A 21082-nucleotide genomic window follows, 5' to 3' on the forward strand; every position below is an offset into this window, starting at 1 on the left:
TTTATAGAAATTATGAAAAGTGTTTAGAATGTTGATATAAAAGACAGTTCATAATTGCTTAGTTTTAGTTTTTACTAGGGTCTGTAAGGGTTAAAAGTTCTAATTAACACATGTAATTAAAACTACTGGAAATTAATAAGAAAAAACAGCTCTGTATTCAAGGAAAGTAAAATATATGTTTTCAGTAAAGAAGGTATAAAGAAAGGAAGTATTTTTGTTTGTTGGGTTAAGAAAGATAAATTTGTCCTAAAGTACTAGAAGGAAAGAAAAAAAAAAAAAGAGCATGGGACAAATTCTGAAGGGAAAAGAAAGTTCTAGAAGGTTTGTGAAAAATTCTGAAAGGAATTGTATACATGATCAAGCTGGCTAAGATTAAAATGAATCTAATTAAGTAAATGGGTTTTAATATGAAAAAGTAAACTGGTACAAAAATTAGAACTTGGTTTTCTCTCTCAAAAGGATAATTTTGTTGAACTTTTGGCCTGCTCTAAGTCTTCCTAAAAGACAGAATCTGGTTTGTTAAAATAATTTCTTATGTTTAGAAAGAAAGAGGTCTCTTAAGATTTTGACTGTTTTAACTATTTACCCTTCACTATTTCTGTTGTCATTTTGAGTATATGCCTGAGCATTGTTTCACAGTGAGCGTTGTTTCCTATCTGAACAAGTGTTTAAAACCTTTTGATATTTTTGATAAGCTTCTCCCTCAAAAATACTCAAGCCCTGAATAAAGGTTTTCTTTTGACCTGGATGAAGGAGGAGGATTTCTCTGGGGATTTTCAGAGGGCCCCTGGGACTTCACAGAGAAATTTTCTCTCTCTTCCTATAAGGTGGAAGATTTTAAACTAATTAGGCTTATTTGGTCTGTTAAATTACATGGGAAGCATTGTCAGATAAGTGACGATAATCTTTCTTAGGTGGTATTATGTGGGTAAATGTTATTGATATAAGTGTTTTGAAAATTATATAATATTCCCAAAATTCTGATCTATCCTGGTTATTGGGCATTATTCTGGTTATTATTCTAAGGTGTATGTCACAAAATTCACCAAATTTGTCAATTTCCATTTTTGAGTTGTTTACAGTCAGTTATTGTTTTACTCTGATGCTTTTGCAAATATGTCTTCTCTTCAGAGGGATTCATGGAAAGGACTCTGACACTGACTCTGGAATACAGGTTTCTGATAAACTTTCGGATCATAGAACTGAACTGGGTGAGAAATTACAGAAATCTAATGGAGAAACTGATGACCTCATAAAACTGCTAACGGAAGATAAGATCAAGAACCGATTATACGGAACTGAATGAACTGATGAGGATGATTATAATTTTTATGACTTTTATTTGAAATATTGTTGATTTTTTGATGTTTTGCTTTGTTTTCTCAGATTTAAGGAACTCTTTTTCTCTTTTCTCTTATGCTAACTATGACTTATAGCAATTTAGTGAAATGATACCTTTATGAGCAGAACTGAAACATTTATCTTTTTCTCACTACCTGATCCCTCCAGAATTTGGAAACCTAGTAAGTGAGTGAGTATGATTATTTCATTGCAATATAGTTATTTGCATAAGTTCAATGAGAATCTGTTCTCCTTGTAACAGGACACAATTGGAAACATTGGTTATCTTAAGAAAGCTTTGACTGGAATGTCATATTTGAGAGAAACATACAGACTCAGATATGACAATACTGCCTTTGAGGAATAAGGTTGACTTTCTGGAAATAAAGCCACTTGGAAATATGGGCCTGGTACCTTATTTACAGAGAGAGATTCCAGCAATCTTACCTGGTAAGTAAGGAAGCTTGTTTATTTGGCAGGTGCAAGGAGCCTCAAAATATTTTGGGGAATATCAAGAGAAGAGAGAAATTCACCGAAATCTAAGGTATTGCAGGCAAGGCCTGATGGTACAAATCCTTGGCTTGGCTTTCCTGGCCTCAAGAGGTCTTTAAAGTTCAATCTGAGGTTCCCCATAAAAAATTCCAGCAAAGCAAATTTAAGAGCCTGTATGATCAATTGCTATTCTTGTTGCACTCATGTAAATAATTGGCCCAAGTTTATTGAAACAAAACTTATTTTGCAAACCAATTAGTCTTAATTTGGCTATCCTTGGTAAAAAAAAATGAGGGTGATTTTAGAGAAAAATTATGTTTCAGTGGAAAAAAACCCATAATACACATTTGTGGATATTACATCCTAGTTCTGTTAATTGTCTTTGAGGCTTTTTTTCTACCTGTGAACTGGACTGGACCCTGAATTCTATCTGATTAAAAATCTCCAAACTAACGTTTTCAATTTTTTCCCTCATTTTCATTTGGAATCATTGAGAATTGAACCTGCTCTTTTTCCTGAAGCCTTGCAAACTGAAGCTGAACAACTTGATAGAAGCTTAAGAGAGATTCCTGTCTGTTGCTGTGTAAGCTGTAAGCCACTTAAAAAGCCACCTGAATGCCCGATGACATCATCAGAGACATTTCAAGCTGCAAAAGATGCTTTGACTCTGACATCTAGAAGTCTTCTTGACTGGCTGCCTCCTGGATTCAGGAACTAGTTTATAATTTGCTCCAACCATTAACCTTGTTTTTCTTTTTATTTCCATAGAAATACTTATTAAATACCTGATTGTTTGCTCCCAAAATATAGGCCTAACTTTGGGAGCCTACCTGCATCAATGCCTTCTAAAATGACTTTAACTGGACTGATCTATCACCAGGACTAAGAAATGTGTTCAGTGAGATGAAACAATCTACCACTCAGCTTCTGGAGTATGAAACTTCTTAAAGTTTCAAAGGACTGTGAAACTTATTCAAAGGCGGGACCGTGGGGGCCTGGAATTGGCCACCCCAAGATACGTCTCTTTGGCTTGAGGATTGTTTGGGGCTGGTTACTTTTAATAAACTGCACACAGGAAAGCAACTCTGAAAAGCAGAGTTTACTCACCCCTTGTTAAGAAACATTTACATTGTAAAGGAAATCTCCATCTGTAAAGGTGTCTCCCTCTCTGTACCAGGAAGAAAGGGGGATGACCTTATCTCTAGAAACTCTTTATCAACGCCAAAGGCAAGAACTTAAATCTGCATCTTGTTTACTGTACTTGTGTGGTAATCTCCCATAACTGACTCCCCTCACCCCCAACATCCTCCTTTGTCTTTAGCTGAAGATGATATTTAAGATGGTGGCTTCAGCCATTCTGGAGAGTTGCTCAGCTTGCCTGAGCCTCTCCCATGTCTACATGTTATAAAGCTGTGTTTAATTTTCTCCTGTTACTGTGTCTCATGTGAATTTAATTCATTCTCTGGCCAGAAGGACCCACAGTGGGTAGAGGAAATGTCTTCCTCCTCTACAAGGGCAAGTCCCAGTTAAACACAGGCGACACTCCCCTGGCCACTGCTCTCAGGATGCTTCCATTTCTTTGGTGGTACAGCGGGTAAAACAATACCAACATCGCAGGGCAGTGGCAGGATCTAATTAGGTCATGCAAATTGTCGGTTTTTCGTTCACTACCCCATGCCTGACCTCCCCTCCTGATCCCTAAATCCACCCAGCTACCTTGAGCCCTCTTGTAGCAGGAGCACCAGCAGCCTTGGCCCTGCCAACCATCCCCTCCTCCTGTTTCTGCTGCCCCTCCCCTGCCCCACCTCCCATTAGCTCCCACTTCTCTATCCAAGCTTCTTCCTCCACTCTCTTCCTCTGCCTGTTCATTCTTCAGGGTTGTTCCCAGGTCCGTTCTCTCCTCCACCTGCCTGCTCTCTGGCTCAGCTTCACTCCCATGGTTTTAATGATGCTACAGGTCAGCCCTGACCTCTCTCCTGAGCTTCACACTCACTGGAAGACCAGGCAGTCACGAACTCCTGCCCCACCTCCAAGCTGCTGTTTTTTGCATCTGTCTATGACACTGGCACCCACCTGTCACCCCACGCCAGAACTGGGAAACCACTATCTCCTCTCAACACTGTTGGCGACTGAGCCTGCCTTTGTCGCTGAGCATCCTTCACCTCCAGCCTCCTCTCTGTCTCCTAAATCTCCTCCCTGCTTCCAGTTTCAAGTCCACGCTTTTCTCTGCCATCTTTTCCTTAAACTCTTTGCCTACAAAATGAAATCCCAGTGCATCGTGGTCTACAGGCCCTCTGCCATCCAGCTTCTTGCTCACCATTTGGTGTCACACACCACAAATGTCATCACACCCTGGGGCCCTGCCAGGCTGAGTTAACCCTCCAGGATCGTGCTGGGGCCTTGCCTCCTCTGTGCCCCCTTCCTGCTGACACTCACCAGAGGAAGGGCCTCCATTCCCTGAAGTCCTTTCCTGACTTGTACACACTCCTATGGTTGTGGAGTTCACGCTGAACTTTAATTACACCTTCAGGTGTTTGTCTTCTTTCTTGGACCATACGCTCCTTTGGAGGATTGCCCATTTCAACCTGTCTCTCCAGTGCGTGGGGTAGGCGGCCCATATTAGGTCATCTCCCCCACAACTTCCAGAAGAAACTGCTACTGCCCTCCATTTTCCCTCCTTCCTCTGCGTGGTACTGTTACCAAAACCAAAGTGGGTTCCCTCCTGGCAAATTAAGTCAGACTCTCCACCAGAAGTACTTGTCTCACAAAGTGACAAATAGAAATGGCAAGCAGTAGGATATATTGGAGCATATGAAGAAGCCATTTGCTGTAAACTCAATTCGGCCTTTGTTTTTCCAAAAGGGCCTGATGTGGCCATTGAGCAGGCATTGTATATCTGCTTTAAACATTTACTACGGCAAGAACAAATGGCCTTAAAATAAAGGTGCAACTCCCCCCCTCATTGGCATTGCCCTAAGGATAAGCATCTTTCCTTAGGCTAGGAACTGACTGCTGTGCTCACCTTTGACCACCCAGCTCACCTATGACCACTCAGCTTGAGAGAGACCTACTTGCTGTGTCCATCAATCACTGCCCCGACAGAGCAGTTTCACGACTATTGTAAAAGGGACATTTCAATCATACGTGAAACACCCTGTTTGGGGGTATATAACCACTCTGTACACCTGACTTCTTTGGTGCCCTCTCTTCCTTCAGGAAGAAAGGCCCTGGGCCATGGTCCTCACATTTTAGCTGAGAATAAACTCACCAAAATCTTCATTTATGGATTGGTTATGGATTATTTTTGTTGACAAAAGTAAGGTATATTTGTGGGAAATAGGAGACCACGCAGAGTCATTTCCAAGTCATGGCATCCTCAAACAAAGGGAAGCAGGGACATTTATTTCAGATGGGGAATGAATACTCAAGAGGGAGAGGTGGGTGTCCTCTGGCGCAGGCTCAGTTGGAAAACACGCTGCCATGTACACTGCAGGTTACTGTAATAAGGCCTAAACTCCTCCTGGAGAGACCTTAGCATTGAAAATAAGGCAAAAGATCACGGTGAGGCCTGGTCTGGTTCAGGGTGGTTGGTGACTGCATCTCCTTACCATAACAGGAGGGAAAAAGACAATTTGGAAAAACAGTTAAATGCTTCCAAACCCACCCTTGAGTTCCTTGGGGTAACTAGTTGGTGACAGTACCGTCTGAGTCCGGGGAAGCCACCCTTGGACAGGCAGACTTTTAGGTTTCCAGGGCTTGCACCCTCCCCCAGCCCGCTAAGCTCACCCCCCTTTCAGTTGAGCCCAAGGCCGGGGAGGAGACCAGTTTGGGAAATAGGTGGATGTTGAGTAAACAAACAAAAAGTGGGGACTCGCTGCCTGGCAGCCTCTATAGGAACCCTTTTCTGATTGCAGTCACAGCAAACAGTGGGCTATTGACTCAGCTTCTCGGAGCTATTAATGAGACAAGGAAAGGCTCACCTGCCCCGCCCCCGGGGTGAGCGAGCCTCGGGCCACAGCGATTGGTGGAGGGGCCTGAGCCGGACCTGGGCCAGCAGTGGTGAAAGGGAAGGAGCACAGGGACGTCTGTCCATCCACCTTCCACCACCAGTATTGGGAGCTGCTGCTAGAAAACAGGACTTCTCACTTTGGGTTTGGGCTTTCTCAGTCCTATTCCAACATTCAGTGACTTTTTTCAAGTCATGTGGCCCCAGTTTCCCTCAGAGCCTTCTTTCTCCCATACCCATCCAGCGGCTTGATCCAGCTCATTAAAGGACGAATTTTTTACTGAAAAGAAGCCTATCAATGTCCAGGCAGGAAATGAGCTGTAAACCCCAGAAACCCTCCTAGCACTCACTCTCCACTAAAAAAAAAAAATTACACACACACACACACATCTTATTTTACTACTGAAATACCTTACTAGAACCAGTTTGGCAAATTAATTTTAATATACAGATACAAAACAACAAATATAGATTCACAGCATTTACAAGGAATCATTAAAATAACATTGTAAATAATTTTCTTTTTACAAAAACTTCATTCAACAAAAATACATATCAAGTTACAGCAATCTTGTACAACACACTTCAGCTGTCAACAGCTAATTCGTCAGCTCGGAAGCTGTCACTTCACTAATTCAGATAGCATCATCTTGATGAGTTAAAATTGAAGGAAAAGGTTACCAAAAGCCTTGCAAAGTAGGTAAGGCAAACACAACTGATGCTAATATTTACCCAAAAAGGCAAATTATTAAATTACAGAACCAGTTAAAGTATTTTCTTAATGCAATTTCAATGCCTGTAAAACTAAAGGCAATAATGTTAAGTGTGTTGTAGCCAAGTATATTTTTATGAAATATTTAAGGTTCCGGGTTCTTTTCAAGACCAGATAGTTTCCACGTATTTTTTTCAGTTTTTTGGAACCCACTTTCCTTGCCTCCATCCTGAGAACAGCAGCACTAGCCCAGGGACATTTCAGCAGGGCGAAGCGCCTGCAGGTTAAGCCTATCACAGGGACAACTGGTTTTGAGCAGTTTGGCCTTGATGATCTGTGTCCAGCACCCCTGGCCGGTCAGCCACGGAAAGGACGTTTCTCCATACTGTTGGCACCATCCCGTGAGGGACACATCTGTTTCTCCTCTCCTTGAAACAATAATACTACAGCTACCTCCTCCATGACTCCAGGCAGTGGGGCTGTTCCACTCCGGCGAGGGACCTAAGGCGCCTCCTACTGGGGATTTCAGCACTTCGGGCATGTAGAGAGTTCGAGCTGATGAAATGCTGGATCATGGCTTTTACAAAAGATGTCTATTGTGAAACAGATTTTGAATTAAATGCACTTTTGCTTTGTGTCTAGACAACAGCAATGTAGGATTGAGGGGATTTTCTGCACAGGCACAGAGTTAGTCTTCGTCTGGATTAGGGACAAAAGGCACAACGATATTCAGAAATAGTGTGGGGATGAAAGTGAAATGTTTTCAACTACAAAATCACATCTACGGAAAATAAACTAAGCAGATGGTATCCCAGGAGAGCTCTGGCCAACTGCCGCCACTCGTGTTCTAGTTTGCAAGACCAAGAGAAAGAATGCTGTTTCTCCAGGATTTTACAAATGTTCTATTTTGTGATTGCTTATAATCTACCGCAAGGTTGTTATGCATTTTAGGTATGATCAAAATTGAGAAGGTTGCTTTTGACCTGAGGCCACTTCAACTTCTTTCAACAGAGTTGGCAAATTCTGAAATATGAATGATAGAATAAGCGAAATTCATCAAAATGTTACCCCACCTTTTTTTGTTTGCTCCATCCATATTATGCAGTGTAGAGAGAAAAAAGAGAAAGACAGAGACAGTGAGATTCTCAGCGAAATTCATACATAATCCATATGGGAGGCTCTTTGTTTTTTCTCTTTCCAAGTGGACCATGTGACTTAAATCAAGAAGGAAGTTTGGCAAACCCCAAATTAGAACACTTGAGCCACTGATTCTTTATAGAACTCGGGTAGCTGGTCACACAACCCAAGCTAGACATACAGATTTCAAGAAGTCAAAGGATGTTTCATCCTTTAAATATATTTTAGCAGTTTTCAAAATCACCTGAAAATCCAAGCAGGATCCACCCAGACCAGATATTTGATCAAACGACTCGCACATGGCACATAGCTGACAGGGCCGCCCTGGGGTCCCAGCTGCCTGCTCCTGTGTTAGGAAGCCCACGGAGGGAGAGAGGGAAACCAGAAGATAGGGCTCAGCTGGGAAATGACGCAGCACCGGTCAGAGAACTTAAAGCATTTCTTCACTGCCCATTAGTAAACAGTAAACGGAAGCCCTCCGAGGGGATCTTTACTTGAACTGAATCCTCACTGAAAATGTAACACGAGCAAATAATTCTCTTTACTTCCTTAAAGTAATTCTCTTACATTAAAAAAAAAACAACTGTTCAACACTGCTGTATATACAAACAACTCTATTTAGCACAAAGACCCCTACAGTTATTGCTTAGGGGTCCACAAAAAGGATATTAAGTATAGTCTTTAAAATATATCATATTTTGTTAGTAAAAAGGTCAGTTACATAAATGCAACTAAAATTGAGATGTCTATTCAAAAACGAAACACACGTGCATGCGCGCGCACTCGGTATGAAGGGCCACAGAGCAGCCCCGGGGTCGTCAGCCACAGGGCAACACAACCTTCCAGCAACACGGCCTACGGGCCAGCACAGGGGCCGGGGAGGGTCACGAACAGATGAGATTTCCTGACGTGTTTTTACACAGCACTCTAAGGCCCGCCCAAGACGTGCGGGACTGTGTCGTCTTGATGCATGCCGTCACCTCCTTCAGCAACAGCTCTGGGTGCGGTGGAGGGTGGGGGGAGTGGGGGAACGGCACACTTGGAGACTCAGAGTACACCTGTGTCTATCACAGCCCAGGTTTGTCTATTCTCAAGCAGGGGCCTAGTAGAAAAAGGAACTTTCCGAGAGTAGCATACAAAAGTGTGTCTCAATAGAAAACCAGCAAGGGTGCCATGCGGCAGCCCCAGGCAGTGCACTCAGCAAACCAGAACGGCACCTCTCTTGCAGAGTCTGTCTTGTCTGGACATATTTAAAAGTTATTTTCATCAAAATTTACAATATAGACAAAGACAAAGAGATTACTATTGACAGGTATCAGCCCATGAGGCCCTGGTGAAAAAAGACTGCTGAGTCTAGACACATTTTGTCAAGGTCTCTCTTATACAGAACGAATCTTCCGAGACCTGCTGACGTGCTACCAACAGTACAGTCAGCGCGACCGCAGCGGTTCACGCAGCGAAGCCACTTCAGACCCCGAGGAGGCCGAAGTGCTGTGGACCTCATGCTTTCTCGGCGGAATGTCCATGTGACTGTAACTTAATTGGCGAGGACGCCAGAAACAGCCGGCAGAACGGGCACAGCGCTGCTCCTTCAGAATGCCTCCCAGCTGGTGCCCCTGCACACTCACTTCATCATAAAACTAAAGGAAATGGGTCTTTATGCGGCAAACAGATACGTGTGAAGAGCGTTTCTTGGTTAGGACGTGCTTTCTGCGCGTGGAGTTACACCCTGCACACGGGCAGGCGGCTTCCTGACTCGAAAAGGACACGCCCAGCTCGCACGCAGTAGGCTCTCCCACCCCCTCCCTTGAAAGCGCCAGCGTCTTCCCTAGGGTGGGTCACAGGTGGGTGGCTCCGCAGTGCAGACCTCGCCGGCCCCGCCCAGCTCGCCCGCCTTCCCTCCAGCTGTCGGGGAGGAACCTGCACTACAACTCGGCAACTGTGTAGATTCCGAGGACGCCAGGGAGCACCGCGGCCACCTGCACTGTCCCCTCACACTGTGGAGCAGACAGCCGTGGCGCAGGCGCGAGGCAGGATCGTACCAACCCACCCCGATCATTCCTTGCAAAGTCCAAGGCGGACAGCCCGCTCCTCGGGGCCTCCCTCCTGACCTGAGCGCGGCTCGGCTCAGCGTGCAGGCGAGCCTGACGCTACTGCGCATGTCTGCCGCGCCGCCACCGGCCGCAGGGGCCCCGCGCGCCGGACACGTGCGTCACGCCCTCCCCTCCTTCCAAGGAGGTAGCTGGGTCTCCGAAGACTGAAGGCGACTCCAAGTCCTTCTCTTCTTCACTGATCCCCAAAGAAGTGCTCAGCACGGGTCCGTCCGTCCCTTGGATTTAGCGCAGAAGAAACCAGGCGGGCCCCTCCCCCGCGGCGGAGCGCGCCCGCGTCACTTGCGGAAGGGCGTGAGCTTGTTGAAGGTGTGCCAGAACAGCGAGGGCTTCCGCCGGGGCTCGGCCAGCGCGAAGACCTGCTGCTGCGGCACGCTGGCCGGCACGGTGACGTGGCGCTGGTGCACCGGGTGCAGGCTCTGGGGCGGCGGCGCCGCGGGGCACGCGCTGTAGCCTGCTGGGAGGGGGGGAGGGAACAGGCACTGCGGTCACTTGTCAGCCAAAAAGGAAAAAGAAGCGCCAACTCTGAGTTCTTCGCTAATTCTCAATTCATGGGAACCAAATTACCTCTAAGAGCTATCATAACAAACACGTTCAGATACCGCACGCGGAGCGTGACATAGGTTATCTCACTGAATCCTCACAAAAACCCTCCAGGGAACGTCCCATTACAGCGAGGTGACTGGGAAGGAAACTGAAACCCAGAGAGGTTATGTAGATCGCCTATGGTCACACAGCACTAAGCAGCAGAATTAGAAGTGGGCTATTTGGGATGAGAAGCAAAAAAATGCTTTCAGTGAGAGCCTGCAGCTCATACTGCCTCGGCCCAAATTCTGGTTTGCCACTTAGAGGATGTCGTTATTTGGGAATTTGATGTCTCTGCACCTCAGGTCCCTAATCTATAAAATGGGGATAACAGTACCTACCGGCTTGTCATGAGAATTAACTGAGTTAATATAAGTAATATGTATTACTGTAGTTATTACCTAATTGCTTTAATCAAACTACTGCTTTAGAGTAGGCATTTTAAATCTGTGTAGACGTAATTTAACAGGTTATTAAAGTTAGCGACCAGATGACAAGCTAACTGTGAAAGTAGGCAGGACACGAGGGAAGCGTGCGGGTTCTGGAAGGAGCCTGCGCCTGCCTCGGCTCCCCTGATCACCCAGGCCAGGGCGGGAGAAGACCAGGCACTCAGGGGAGTGCCTGGCAGGCCGCCACCAGAAAGGCTCCTCCGGCTCCTGGTTGCTGGGCTAGGGACTCTTGGAAGATGTGGACAGAAACTAATGAATTCTAACAAATTGCTATTTACTAGTCACCTGCCGTTAACAGTGGAGAGGCAAAAAAAAAAAAAAAGAGTATAAAATGGGTTTTTCTGCCCTGAAGATATCTGTAACTTGGAGCAGGGGAGTGCTACGTGGCGTTCTGGTGACAAGTCCTTGGCCCCTCAGTTGGTGGCGCCTCATGGTCCCAGGCTTACCTGGTCCTTGTTTTTCATTTTCAGTTAGGAAAATACTGAATGGGACCAATTTCATAGGGTAAATTCCTCTTAGAGAAGAAAGCCAACCTGCATAAAAGTTCTAAGAGTACTACACATATTTCTGGAATAAAATCATTATTTTACTCCTACTGGGCTGGATCATTTGCATGGTCTGCACTGTGGGAAATCTTTCCTCGCACATGAGGACCCTGGGGTGCGTGAGGCGGGCACAGGCATTTTCTAAAGCTGCCCAGGTAACTCGTGTGCGTGGAGGCAGAGAGAACCTGCTCTAAATAAGCCGGGGCGTCTCCTTTTTACCTCCTGGCCTGACGTCCTGAGCTTTGAGCTCTGCCTTCCTCCCCATACTAGAATGCAGCCCGCCAGCAGTCCGGGGTGGGGGTTTCCCCCTCACGTGCCCCAGAGACGCGGGAGGCCTTGGTTTGCCTCGGCCTGGTGAGCTGGTCAGTCTGATGGTATCACCATCGCTCCCTCAGGAAGGCGAGGCACGGGGGCTGTGGGCAGGATGGGGGCTCTGGAAGCTCTTTGGTGCCAATTCAAAACTCGTTTTATAGACTTCTAGTCGAACGTAAGCAAACACTGAAGCACGCTCAAACCAAAGGCAGTCCATTATTTTGGATCCATCGTTCTGGGTTTCACCCAAACTTGTCTCCTTCATTTAAGTTGGTCAGACACTAACAAGTTTGGGCTTTTCTCCCGGTTGTAATTCCAATACTGATACAGAGGAAGGAGGGGAAGCCTTCTCCAAAACTCACCTTTTGACTTCCCATGCCCTGCCTTCTGAGCATTTAACATGGCGAGCTTCTTCTGATTTTCTGAAATTTCCATGCCTGGATTTAGAAACAAATGTGATATATATTCAAAACAAGAGAAAACATTTCATAATAAAACTTGCAGAGAACCCATATTAACCTGAGGATTTCACCATAACCCGAAGCAAAGAACCTTTATCCTTAGGGAACTATCAGAGGTTGAAAAGACTGGAAAAGGAGAAGTAGCATGGATTATCACCAGGAAGGCCACAGGATTATTCTGCAAACCAGGTCACTTTAAACAGTGAAATGGGGTGCTGTTAATAATGATGCACCGACTACCTGTGTAAACCCAGATAAATGTCCCTATAGGATCACCCTAATTATTACACTAAAGGATGAGGCCATGGGAGGAGAGGACCAATCAAAGGGGTCCCAGGGTCTGTTCACCGACCTGCTACGGAAGTCACTGGTTCTACCCTGACAAAGGTAATGCGCATGGACATTGGACTTGAACTTCCCTACACTGTGAAGTTCTGTAGCAGAGGGACAATGTCTGCGTGGAGTGGGTGAGGGGGTGAAAACAAGGAGCTGGAAATGAGACAGCTGGAGATGAGACAAGCCAGGGTCAGAGGCAGGACGTGAGGACCAAAGGACAGAGATGAGGAAGACAGAGGCTGTGGCTGGGTGCTGCACCAGCAGGAGGGCTTCCCCCTCTAGGCAGGCCTCCATCCTGCTGGAAGGAGATCTGGGCTCTGCCTCTGCTGCTCTGCTGCGCGGGTCACTCATCAGGGCTCACCCTCTACCTCTGCACATGCTGCTCCCATCCTCGGCTTCTCGACGACCCTGACACCTGCCCCTGAAAGGTCTGAGGTCTCCTTCAGGCTCCATCACAGGCCCGGTGGCTTCTGCTGTTCCCAGGCCCACAGTGGCCTTTTATCTTATTCCCGCCCTCCATGCCCAGCCTGGTTTATGGCCCCATCTCCAGGATCCACCCACATGTGATGTATCAGGCACCTAGGCTGACGTAACATGCCAGGCAGGGGCCTGGGTTGGTCCTATTTCATTACTCACTCACACAGCTCATAGACTTAATGGCTCCAGGACTGACACATTCATTCATTCATTCATGTCTTCTGAGCACTCGCTATAGGGAAGCACTATACTGCAAAGAGGCATAAAATCAGGCTCCTCCTTTCTTTCTCTGTCGAGGGGCAGAGTTGAGCTGTGTTTAGAAGGGCCCTTGTAACAGTAGGTTCTATCCGAGAGGAAGCTGAAATGCCCCAACTTACAGATGACTCAGGCCTGCACAAGACGTGTCACGTGGCAGGTGAAGTCGGAGTTTGTAGCTCAGGCGTTCTGCATTTTAATAACTGTCATCTGCAAATATCTGAAGAATTCTCGGCATGACCGAGAGATGAGCCTTATGCTAAAGGGGCCTGAGACTCAAAAGCAGCATCAATATAGGGAAGTTGCTGGGAATCAGCCTTCCCGTCAGTAAAAGGACCCTCCTGCTTAGTGCAAGCGGCCACCTGCGAGGCAGTGAGCCCGTGTAATGAGGGTGAAGGTGTGGCTGATGCCCACCGGCTGAGAGTGTTTCAGGGGGAAGTCCTGCTTCCGACGGTGAGTTAGCCTGACCGACTTGTAAGCCCTTCCTGCCGGAATGCACTATCCCACAGAACCTCTCGTGGGTGAGAGCAAAGTCTGTGGCCCAGGCTAGGGCCGGCAGCCGGGGACACACAACGTGGGAGGAGCAGAGAGCGCCTCCTGGTTTTCTTTCTGGCTTCCTCCCGGCAGGGGTGGGGAGCAGGGAGGGTGGAGGCCTTCTCCTCTATCCCGCACCACATGACTGTGAGGTCTGGGCTCACGTGGGCTCCAGAGATGACTATCCTTCATTCCACCTCATCTTCAAGGCCCACAGGCCCTGTGGCATCCCAACGTCAACAGTTTGTGCTCAAAACCCTCATGTGCCCAGGGTGCACTGACCCTTGGGCTTAGAGACCCTGGGTACCGTCATTGTAAATACCCAGGACAGCAGTTTCATAGGGTCGATCAATCCCTGGAGGGGGGCAGAAGCTGGGAAGGCAAGAGTAATACCAAGTATTCAGAAGCACTGCCTTAATTATGGTACAGGACGCACGGTCCTGCTTCCCGATGACAGAGATGGGAAACACGCAGGCAGAGGTGCTGGCTCTGCATCAGCATGGCAGCAAGGTCAAGTTAAAGTGCTTTAAGGCACAGCTGGAGAGGAGCCTCCAGCATCATCTGGCATTTCTCCTGGCCTGGGGAGTCACCAGCGTGGCTCACCTCGCGGGCACTCCAAGCTGGTTTTAAATGCTACACGGCCATGTTGGAAGAGAGGGCAAATGCCTTAAGCCTCGATTTCCTCATCTGTCGAATGGGTATAACAAAGCACCCAGAGCTTGGGGTCGAAAGGGACAACCTCTGTAAACATGTAGCAGGGCAGCCCGTACGAAGTAAACACTGAATACGTGTTGCCTGTACAAACCGGCTCTGTCACGGTCTGTTCTGTAACAGACCAAGCTGAGAAGTATCTCCCTTTCCCACGGGTGGGATTTTCCTCTATGGGAGGGGGCCGGAGAATGAGGTTAGAAAGCAGAGGCAAACGACCCCCAAGGTGCTGCTCACCCATCTCCCGGTCCTCCTGCACCCTCCTCCTTTCATCCCTGCAGGCCTGCAGCCACCTCGCCTTGTCTTCTTGTTTTTTGGCACAAAACAGATGAACCTCGTCAGTGGTCTTGCTGACGAGCTTGAAAGCGTTTTTCACGTTGAGGTTCCAGTCCTTGTCCCGCCCGTCCTCCAGGTCCACGAGCTGCATGTCATCCATGTCCATGCGGCCTCTGTAATAGAGCATGTCCCTGCGCAGCAGGTCCTTCTTGCAGGACACGAGCTGGTGGTCAAACAGGAAGAAAGTCCGCTGCTGGCTCTTGCCTTGCTTAGTGATTCTGGTCAGCTCCCCAGAATGGATCAATTCTGAACTTCGGTCTAAAATGTCCAGTCCCTGGAAGGAGGAAAAGACATTTTCAGCCCTTCTGGTTCTGAGTCCTTCAAGTCTCAGGGATACAGGAAGAAGCCCTGACCCAGAATCTCCCTCAGGCTTTCCAGTTACATGAGGCCCATTCACAGGAGGGCATTTAAACCTGGGTTTACTAGTCTCCTGTGCATGAAACTTTTCTTTTTTTCCTACTCAATGGGAAAATGTCACAGTGCCTCTATGTTATCTGAAGCGTCTTCCTTATCAGAAAGGTCTGGTGAAAAGCATGCTGGATTAATAGAATCCAGGCAATGGGAAAGGGTAGCCAGCCAAGACTGATCCTCGGAGAAGACGGCGACTGAGGCGGCTTTCCGAGCCTGGGAACACAGCAGTGCAGACTCCGGCTTTCGAGTCAGACATACAGCAGCTCCCCGCAATAATAACTAGTTTAGGGTCTTGGAAACAAAAGGCCAGATGGCAAAATGGCCAGCAAGAAATTGGTAAACTTCTGATAATAAGTTATCCCCTAAATGTCGGAGTCCAAGAAGAGAAGGAAAAACACACTTTACAACATTCAGCTTGGGTCTAATCCAGTGCAACTTACGGTATTTGGTATGATGCTGGTCTTTGATTTATAACATTTTATTCTCCCTTAATCCCAATATTTTTGGAGACAAAAGATCTTGACTCCAAAATAGTTCTCTTGACTTGCCTAGAGCAATCCTGTGCCCTAGATTCCTCGCTTACAAAATGAAAGAGCTGGACTCAGTCATCTCTGAGGTCCCGTCCAAGCTCCAAAAGTCCATAAGGTCCTTGAAATAGAAGGATTTCTTTCCAGCTTTCACCGCTGTAACACTTTAATTAAAAACCTAACTTCTCTATTCAAACTTTCTCAATTCTTTAGGACAGTGAATTCAGACCAATTAATTTGATATAGGATCAATTTTGCTTGGTTTAAAAACAATCTAAACAGCATCAGCTTATTGCTCTTAACAGCAGCCACAGAGTGTAGTGGTTCCCAGCATGGATGCTGAATCCAGGTGGCCTGCCTGAGTTTGAATGCGGCTCTGCCACTTCCTAACTGTGTGGCCTTGGGCAAGCGACTTAACCTTTCTGCAGTTCAGTTTCCCTATCTGTTAAATGGGGGTGATAATAGTTCCTACTTCACTGGATTGTTGAGAGGAGTAAATAAGTTAAAGTTCAAACTAGCTTGGACCAGTGCCAGACCTGTGGTGAACACAATCCAGGCAGGAGCTATGGTCACTGCTGTTGTTTTCATCAATAAACAAACGTGTGCGTGATGGCCGCGCCCAACACTGCCCTGGCACCGCCCTGTATAATCCTCACCACAGCCCTGTGAGGAGGGCAGTATTTCCCCTTCGTCTCATAGATGAAAAGAGTAATCTTGCCCAGGTCGCACAGACTGAGACCAGGCAGTGTGACTCAAGAGTCCCTACTCCTGCCACACCATAATTTATATTTTAAACGTTCCCAGTTGCTCTCATGGAGCTTACCTCTAGCAGGAGAGAGAGAGCGTCAGAGTAAATTAGTTACAGACTTTCTTCAGAGTAGTTCCTGGTGGACGTGAGGAGTAAAGAAGTTAACTGCTGAATTCAATGACCTGCCTCCAAATACACACACACCACTAAAGCCGAGAGTATGAAGTACCATCCCAGGGCATTGAAGTATTCATCAAACAGACCAAAGGGGGGAGGGCGCGGGCGGCGCTGGACCGCGCGCCGTGGAGCAGGGCCCCCACTCACCTCCCAGCCCACGATGGACACCTGCCACCGCGCTATCTTGTCTATGCTCTCCAGCTTCCGTTTGCGCTCATTGATCAAACAGGCTACGTTCTTCATGGCCTCGTACGCCGCCTTTATGTTGTTGTAATCACTGCAAAGGGGGAGGGGCATTTCAACCACGTAACACGCAACTTGCAAACGAGGACTGACAAAATAATACGCTCCGTTCCTGACTGTGTACTGAGAGTCTAGACAAAGCGGCATTTAAACAACAGCCATTGTTCCCTTCTTCTCGTCCCTCCATGAATAGACTACAGTCCGCACAGGTTAAGGGAGCCGACTAAACGCAACCCAGAATTCCTTGGAATAAGAATGTTTTCATTCATTTCCCAGAAATCACAATGAATCAAAGTAAATGCACAAGAAATAAGTTTTAGTCACAGTGACAATGGACTATTTTCATTGATAACGAAAGCACAGTCTTCTTTATTGCTTTGATTCTGATATAGCCAGTTTTGCTATTATAAAGTACTTTAACACTCACAAACCATTGTCAAGAGGAATTATTTGCTCTGAGTCTCATCTTTTTGTTCAGGAAAGGACACGACAGGACACAAGGCACGGAAGTCTGATGGGGTGAGTTACGTGAATGCTAATGTGGCAGTTACCCCATCAACAGATCTTCATTTCTTGTGCTTTCCACATGCTACAGTCAGATCAACTGAAAATGTTCCCCCCGCAGGCTCCTGCTCCCAAGGCCTCTCAATGAAGGTACCGGGATGACCTACGCCACGGTTCTAACCCGCACACAGACTGGGCGGGAGCATGTCTAGTACCCAAGTGTTTTACATTCGAGTTTTGCTCAGATTAATAATTCAGGGACACGGGAACCACCCCTCCAGCTAATGAGCTGAACTTCACACCTAGCTCTTTTGTCTTGGGGGACGGACAGAGCCTTCGGATCTCAGTTGGACTGAATCAGAGAGCTCCTGCACAGTTGGGAAGAAAACGCCTTGGGCGCAGATTCTATTGTCTATTTACTAAACACAGCTGAACTCAGCTCCTGGGAAGTCCCCGGGCATTCCTCCACCAGCAGCCCCCGCTGTCTTTGGACAGGCCTATTCACAAGCAGAAGCAGAGCAGAAAGGAAGAACAAAACACAAACAGGGGCTGTCAAAATAACGGGAGCAAACCCCTCAGGGAGGCCTCCAGTAACGAAGAAACTGCAAAATAATTGTATTGTTTTTCTACAAGTTTTTCTGTCCAATTCCGGAAAAGAGGCAGAATGTAATGGTTTTCTAAAAAAAATTCTGTTGTGTTTTACTTAAGACAAGGAAACAGGCTTTCTGTCACTTCCTTTAAAATGATGTTTTTTGGAAATAGCCAAAATCTGCAAATGCCTCATAGTGGAAAATGCCCTTGAGAGAGAAGACTGAACTGCGGCAGGTGATGCTGTGGCCACAGCGTCTCCACCCTGGGAGCTCTCACCTGTCTGCCCGTGTCCTTCAAGATACCACTGCTTCTTAATTCTCTTATTTCTCTGGTTCCTCATCAAGGGGCCTTCTCATTCTTTTTTAAAAATTTAAAATTTGTGACTCTCTTGACTCTGTATTTTCTTTTCACCAAACTTTTCTGATTTTCCCATCAGAAAAAAACGTATAGCTCTCTTTCCTGTTATCTATTTCAGTGTACTCCTTTCTCTTATTCCTTTAATCCTAATTCTTTAACACCTATTTCTAGGGTCTATTGTTCAGGAACCTAGCTCTTTTTCTCTTTCCACCTTCCGATCTAATTGTGAAAAGATTCCCTTTCGAGCCCTGCCTGTCCAGCGGCAGAGGGGACAAAAGACCGAGCCATTCTCCGCACCCTCGGGGCAGGCACTGCCATAGCTAATCCCACTGCTCCCAGGGCAGCAGGTAGTTGTTAAAGCCTGGACTGCAGGGCTTTGCTACAGCAAATTCCCTGTGGGCGCAGCCTTGCCCTTCCTCTTCTCACCACATTCCTTCAAGACTGAACATTCAAGGGCTGCAGGTGTGTGAAAGGTTTGTGATGGTGACATGGCTGTCACGGACAAGGTTTGATTCTCATCTACAACAGTAAGCTTAACCCTAAAACCTTGCCCGATAATGGTCGTGTCCCCACTGGCATTCCAGTTGTAGCCTGGTGGGAATATGGGCAATGAACCAATCACTGCCACCTAAAGGCAGCAAACAGCCGGTCCTGCTGTGGTGACATCGCCCCACATCACGGAAAATGGGCACGCCCATCCCAATGTGAACAGCTGCTGTGTTCCTGAGGATCACAGCTAGATCATACGCTACTCTGCACATGCAGGACAACGATGGAGGGGCTGCTATTAAGTAAGCAACGGATACCTTTTTGGCTCCCCTAGAAGAACTTACTTAGGTACAAAGTAAGCCCCAAAGGGAGATAGAACATTCAGGTAACCATGACGAGAAGCCCCGTGCTCAGAGCAAGAGGGAAAGGGGTGGAAAGAGTGACAGAGACAGAGCCGGCACCCAGGCGGGGTAAGAGAGCGCTGAGAGCCGAGCAGGAGCTCAGGAAGACGCGCCTCCCAAGCCGACCCTACACACCGCTCCACACCCCGAGTCCCTACTCTTCGGTAGTTCAAATTCTGGTATGTCCTCGCCACTTCTATCACTTCCTTTCTGGCACAGTAAATATTACTGCTATGAGAGCAAGCTGCTGTGAACCAACATAGGGAGCACGGGAGAGGAGGAAGGAAAATGCTTTCGACACCATACTTGTATTGGTCTAGTTCTTTTAAAAACTGTTTTTTATGAACTACTCAGTAGCTAGATAAGAGTATTTAGAGTATATGTCAATTATCAAGACCAATAACACAATAAAAATCCCCATGCGCTCAGGACTCAGTTTAAGAATTATTCTTATTTCTTAATATCTCTAGGAATGGGTATTATGGCCTCTTTGGTGACCCTATTTCAATAGTTACAATTTTAAACATTCTAAACAACCTGAAATGCTTTCCATACGGCTAACCGAACGTGTCAAGACTGACATCCAGCCCGTCTGTCGCTCCTTCTCTGGGAAGCCCTGGGTGAGCCCACAGGACTCAGTGGGCCAAGGGCAGCGGCCTTGCTCCCTGTTTTGCAGGGGTTCCCAGCTGGCCCCGCAGCCGCGCCCTCACCTGTGCTCCTGCGTGGTGTACTTGAGCAGCTCGGCCAGCTGCAGAGGGTATTTACAGATCTTCTGCACCGGCGTGAGCAGGAAGCCGTCAATGGCGATGTCGATCATCTGCTGGAGCAGGCGGCAGGCCTCGAAGAAGTGTCGGTACCGGCCCTGCTTCATCAGGCTGGACAGCTCCGCGCAGGCGCCCGGGTGGTTGTTACAGTACTCGGAGTAGATCGCAAAGCCCTCTTGCTGGGAAGGGAAAGCACAGCTTCATCAGGTGACGGGGTGGCTTTGGGCTGGGACAAGCACAGGCAACACCCCGCCTGTCTGAGGGGACATTCCTGGAAAGGCGGGCGAGGTTGCATGGGGCCCCAGGTAGTTCTGCAATGTTTTTCACACCTGGGCGATAATCCTGAATCTTCTCTGTGGGAAGGAACCACTTCAAGACTCTCAGGTGGTATTAAGTGGGGTCATGTGTTGTGGGCTGGAGGGAAAGGCTGCTCTGGGACTGAGCGCCCTGGTCCCTGTCGAAGTAGCCTCCCACAGACCCCAAAAGGGCATGTCACAGGTGCAGGGGACTTCCCCAGGGGCGGGGACCCCTGCCATCCCCTCGTCACCCCAGCTTGGACCTGATGTTGAAACAGTCGAGGAGGAAGGTGCTGCTCAGAAGCCCATCTCACTCCCTCCTGTCCTCTTCACTTTCATGGAGAAACTTCTCCACTGTGACTGAGAGCTAAGGATTCAGAGCTGCCGCCGCCTGCTGCTCACAGGTCTGCTTACTGTCCCCCCGTCTGGCTTCCACCCCGGGTGCCCTGAACTGCGCGGAAGCCGTGCTCACCTCCATCCTCCGTGACACCGGCCCTGCTCCTAGCCTCCCCTCCGGGGCCGTGGCTCCCAGGACGCAGGCCTCAGGGTCGGCCTGGGGCCTTGGCTCCTCACCCCGAGAGTGTCTCCTCACTGCGGCCACGCCCGCCCTGTACGAGCTGCGTGCCTTGCTGGCCCGCCTGCTCCGCGGCTTACACACGAGTGTGCTCAAACTCAACACACCTGCAACCACACTCCTGTCTCTCAGGAAGACAGGTTGCCTAACGCACCTGTGATTAGAATCAAAACCCTGCAGGCAGTTCTGATGGCTGCTTTTCT

General features: G+C 47.7%; 1 protein-coding gene across 18 annotated transcripts in view; it reads right to left on the reverse strand.

Annotated features, from left to right (window-relative positions):
* Window positions 1-6264: 6264 nt before the first annotated feature.
* SPATA13 (spermatogenesis associated 13) overlaps window positions 6265-21082 on the reverse strand; it is a 346580-nt gene continuing 331762 nt past the window's right edge. For 10 of the 18 annotated variants that reach the window (XM_023621399.2, XM_023621394.2, XM_070240139.1 and 7 more), the window contains 5 exons: window positions 19956-20188; window positions 16808-16937; window positions 14699-15071; window positions 12053-12127; window positions 6265-10256 (listed from right to left, as the gene is read on the reverse strand). In XM_023621399.2, coding sequence (XP_023477167.1) covers window positions 10078-10256; window positions 12053-12127; window positions 14699-15071; window positions 16808-16937; window positions 19956-20188 — 990 coding nt within the window. In that variant the 3' untranslated portion in view covers window positions 6265-10077. The remainder of the gene's footprint in view (window positions 10257-12052; window positions 12128-14698; window positions 15072-16807; window positions 16938-19955; window positions 20189-21082) is intronic. The other 8 variants (XM_070240141.1, XM_023621395.2, XM_070240145.1 and 5 more) reach the window with 1 other exon arrangement.

This window comes from Equus caballus, chromosome 17 (assembly GCF_041296265.1).
Source record: "Equus caballus isolate H_3958 breed thoroughbred chromosome 17, TB-T2T, whole genome shotgun sequence".
In the NCBI taxonomy this organism is placed as follows: Eukaryota; Metazoa; Chordata; class Mammalia; order Perissodactyla; family Equidae; genus Equus; species Equus caballus.